Source organism: Triticum aestivum, chromosome 7D (genome assembly GCF_018294505.1).
Source record: "Triticum aestivum cultivar Chinese Spring chromosome 7D, IWGSC CS RefSeq v2.1, whole genome shotgun sequence".
Lineage (NCBI taxonomy): Eukaryota > Viridiplantae > Streptophyta > Magnoliopsida > Poales > Poaceae > Triticum > Triticum aestivum.
The window spans coordinates 220,104,469-220,108,626 of NC_057814.1; the positions used below are offsets into that span (position 1 = coordinate 220,104,469).

Below are 4,158 nucleotides of genomic sequence, written 5' to 3' on the forward strand. Positions count from 1 at the left end.
TTTTTCCAAGTTACAGAACAGCAGAACCTGATTGGTGTAGTGGTTCTCGCGTTAGGTTTTGGAGAAAAATGCCTGCGATCCTGAGTTCAAAACCTAGCTATCGCGCTTTTTCTTCACGTTCACTTTTTTCGCGTCGTGGTTACTGTGTTCAGTCGAAGCTCACCTGGGCCGGCCCAGTAGCGCGACGCTTCAGCGCCAGAACGCGAAACGGTTAGGAGCTCCCATACCGTCCATCGCCCTTGAGTTGCTGACAGACACAAATAAATACCTTCACAATGGGCTCAGGCCCAGTATGAGCCCTCGAGTTGGGCTTCTCATGGACTTTGTCTGGTAAATTCTAGACCAACTAGTTCTTCGTAGATCAAATGGGCCGTCCACTCTGTTACATCGCGCAGTAGCATTCCGTTCCCTTTCTTGCGGGCCAATACGAGACACAGAGGCGATCGAGAGGGGTCAGAGATTCGGGAGTCGGCGGCGACGCACGAGGAAGCGGTCGGGGATAGGCCGCCGCCCGCCGGTGAGGGTCTCGGAGAGCGTTACAGATGGTGCCGGCGAAGGGGTGGAGCCGGAGGGTCGGGAGCGCGCGGTCGTTCGTGGGGAACGCGCTGGGCGGCGTGCGCGGTTGGACCAACGTCGCCTCCTGGGCCGTCGCCGGGACCCTCGCCTACTACCTCTGGGTCCGACCCGCGCGCCAGCTCCAGAAGGAGCAGCAGGTTGATTTCCCCTTGCTAATTCTTATTACCGCTGTGATTGTCTTCTATTGGATGGATCAGTCTGGGCATGTCGCTTTCTGGGGTGAGATCGCCGTAAGATGCAGTTGCCCACATCTCTACATGCCCGTTTAGTTAATTCCAGGAAATTGTCGAAATGATGCGTGTATACTGTCTTCAAGAGCTTTCGTTTAACTAGCAGGAACTGTGCGTTGGCTTGCTTGGAATTGATGCTGCTGTCTTGCTTTTGGTAGGGACCGACTATTTGTCAACTTCATTTTGTCTGCCAAACTTAAACCATAGGAAACACCATTGAAATTACAGCCGGCTAGTGTCTGTCATGACATTTTACATGGTTGAGCTATTGTTGCTTGGGGAGTTAAACTTGTGAATCTTAATATGTCCTTCCAACAAGAATAATTTGATGATGTATTTTGATAAACACTTCGTTCATGGAAATATTATTAGTGTCAAACCAAATAGAGCGAATAAATGGCATCCTCTTATAAAAGTGGGACAGCTATGTTCAGCTCTTGTGTCATATTGAAAATGATAATCTGAATTGCCACTTGCTGTGTGTTGTCCTGTTTAAACAGTCACTTGTTCTATTCAAAAGCATGATTTAGGAATTTCATCCTCCTGTAAGACACCCTTGTTTATCTACAGGTAAAAGAACCAAATGTTCTAGCAGTTACTCATGTCTCATCTATCCTGATAAGCAGTTATTACTTATTACTTTTCTTTATCTGAATTTTTCTTTGATAAGAGTTGTCTGTTTTCGTTCCATTTCATCCACCTATGTTTTTGCACCAAATTACTTCAAATTGTTGCAGTGTTATGTTAATATTTCACGCTTCTCCACTCTTGCTATTATGTTTAATCTGGTGATTTTTCTTTCCACTCTGTTGATAGTAGTATATGCCTTTTTTCACAGGAACGAGCTGCTTTAGCTGCTGCCTCAGATCCATACCGTTATGTCGAGAAACGGAAGCCAATTCCTGACCCCCAGGTAACCTTTGTATCTTCACTTTCACTAGATCCCTGAGACTCAGACAACAAGCTATTCCATTCACTGGCTCTGCAAGTTGATTCCTTATCTACTACTGCATGTAATGTCACCAGGACACTAGCCTAACTTACGGGAAGAAGAAGGATCCTCCGAAGTCTGACAACTAGTTCATCTGGGAACATCCTGTAACAAATGCGGCGTCCGTTTGACTGGCAACGTCCCAATATGGGATTTCTGCAAGCCTGATTGCTACCACATGATAAGCATATACCGTCAAAAAGGTTGCTTCCTCATGCTAGCAAGCCAGGTCTTGTTGTCGCGAGTCTCTTCGTTTTGAGTAATTTAGTGTTCATCTTTCGAGTTTCCTGCTTGTTTGGACGGATACCGTTTTGTTAGACACGAGGAATCATACTGGAAATGTAAATGTGTAAGTGCTAGATGTTCAGAAATCGGTGTATGGAGACGCTACAATCCGTGCATTGTGACCGTCACTGCTACTGCTACTGTGCTAGTGTTTCCAACATGCTAAATAATAAATCCACTGTCTATGATGGGAGTGCAATTGTTTGTGTGTAGCATGATACTGCTCGATTACAGAAGTGCCGGAAGAAATCTGTATTTTCTTTTGATGCATCTCTGCATTAGGTGCTTCAAGTGTGTTTAGAGAGAGATGGAATGTACACATACCCAGATACACTGTTCTTATGAGCATCTTTCAAAGGCTGAGCTACAATTATTTTTTTGTTGCGTAGCACGATTCCCCTACAGTTAGCATATACCGCCTCATCAAAATATGCAAGTCAGCACAATTTTCAAGCCCTAGCTACCACAAAATGTACATCATCATATGTCATCATCATGTGCGCCTTCATCACTAGTAGTAGTGTTTGCCAGACAAGTCCTAAGCCAGAGCACTCAATGGTCGTCCCCCAAGCCAACAAATCCAAGGCCTTGTGCACTATTGTCCAGCGGTGGCTAAAGAGCCGTCATCAGAACCTCATGACTGAAGCCACCTTAGCTCCATGATGACATTGTATAGGGAAGGGTGGACGTCGACATGCTTGCTTTCCCTAATGGCAGTTGCCACCTCCTTGACGGCCTCATTCATGCTGTGAAAGATGTTGAGCTTCTTGTCAATCGTACCTCTCCTCTTCCTCTTCCTATCAATTCATGTTGCGAAAGATGCTGAGCTTCTTGTCCATCATACCTCTCCTCTTCTTCCTATCAATCATAGGAATGTGATCAACAGTCTTCTCAAGACCATCAAGGACGATGGTCCTTCTTGTCCATCATACCTCTCCTCTTCTTCCTATCAATCATAGGAACGTGATCAACAGTCTTCTCAAGACCATCAAGGACGATGATCTCTGACTCCTGGTGTCTGGATACTCAGGCATAGGCGAACCGAGAGGCTCGTTGGAGCCCATGGTATGTTTGCCGGTAGCCATCCCATATGAGAATATTCGTTGCATCTACGAGTAGTTCTGGATGGGAATGTTGAGGAACTTTGTGTCCTTAGGGTGGTCCTAACAAAGAAACATTGTATGGTTAGTTTGTGATTGGCATGTTAGAGAAAGTTAAACAAGTGGTATATGAGCTAAGAGTAGTGTGGCCTTGGTAGTGCTCTGACTCCAAGAAAATTGTAGGTGTCCTAATCCTATTGTGCGCCACTAAGGTCTCTCAGCCTGGACACTTGGATCCATCTAGCTTTACACTTTCTATGGTGGTTGTAACCTGGGTCGAGGTGACCTCTTGGCCAAAGAACTTGAACACCTGCTTCACAAAAAAAATCAAGTGCACCTCCTTAAAGCCCTTGCCGGTCCTCATCCCACTAGATATGAGCTCACACATCTTGCTAAGCACAAAGTTGGACATAAATAGTTGCCATTTCATTGTGTTCCTCCTACCAGACATATTTTCCTTCCCGGCCTTGAGGACTGCCTTATGTGTAGCAGTAACATTAGGCATCGCCAGCACAAAATGTTGATGCCTAGAATGCCACTCAAAGATATCTGAATCTGAAGGCATGTGCTCATTGGTTGGAGGCTAGGAGTCCTCGACATAGGACTCAGAGAAGTTCTGGGACAAGACAATGGTCTTGCTATAGTCTTGGGTGCTCATGTCCTACAAGCGTTATCACCAAGACTAGTGAAACACACTACACATGGAGAGTAAGAAAATCAAATACACGTGGACAATATGTATAATACACATGGTCATGAAGTTCAACACCCCTACAACTGATCTTCAAGCTCAAATCATACCATAGAGTTCAACATACTAGCACACCTACACATACTCTGATTTGGAAGCTAGTACCAGCTCTGCCATAGTATCATCGGGACCAACATGGAAAACAACGTGAGCCTCATCAAAGCCTTCAAGCAAAACCTAGCAATACTATCAATCCATCACCACTATATACCACAACATCACATG

At 45.3% G+C, this 4,158-nt stretch overlaps 1 protein-coding gene across 1 annotated transcript; it reads left to right on the forward strand.

Moving 5' to 3' along the window:
• Window positions 1-399: 399 nt before the first annotated feature.
• Window positions 400-2,281, forward strand: LOC123165329 (uncharacterized). Its single transcript, XM_044582960.1, has 3 exons — window positions 400-713; window positions 1,645-1,719; window positions 1,833-2,281. The coding sequence occupies exons 1-3, from the start codon at window positions 543-545 to the stop codon at window positions 1,884-1,886; spliced, it is 300 nt and encodes a 99-aa protein (XP_044438895.1). The 5' UTR covers window positions 400-542; the 3' UTR covers window positions 1,887-2,281.
• Window positions 2,282-4,158: the final 1,877 nt, after the last annotated feature.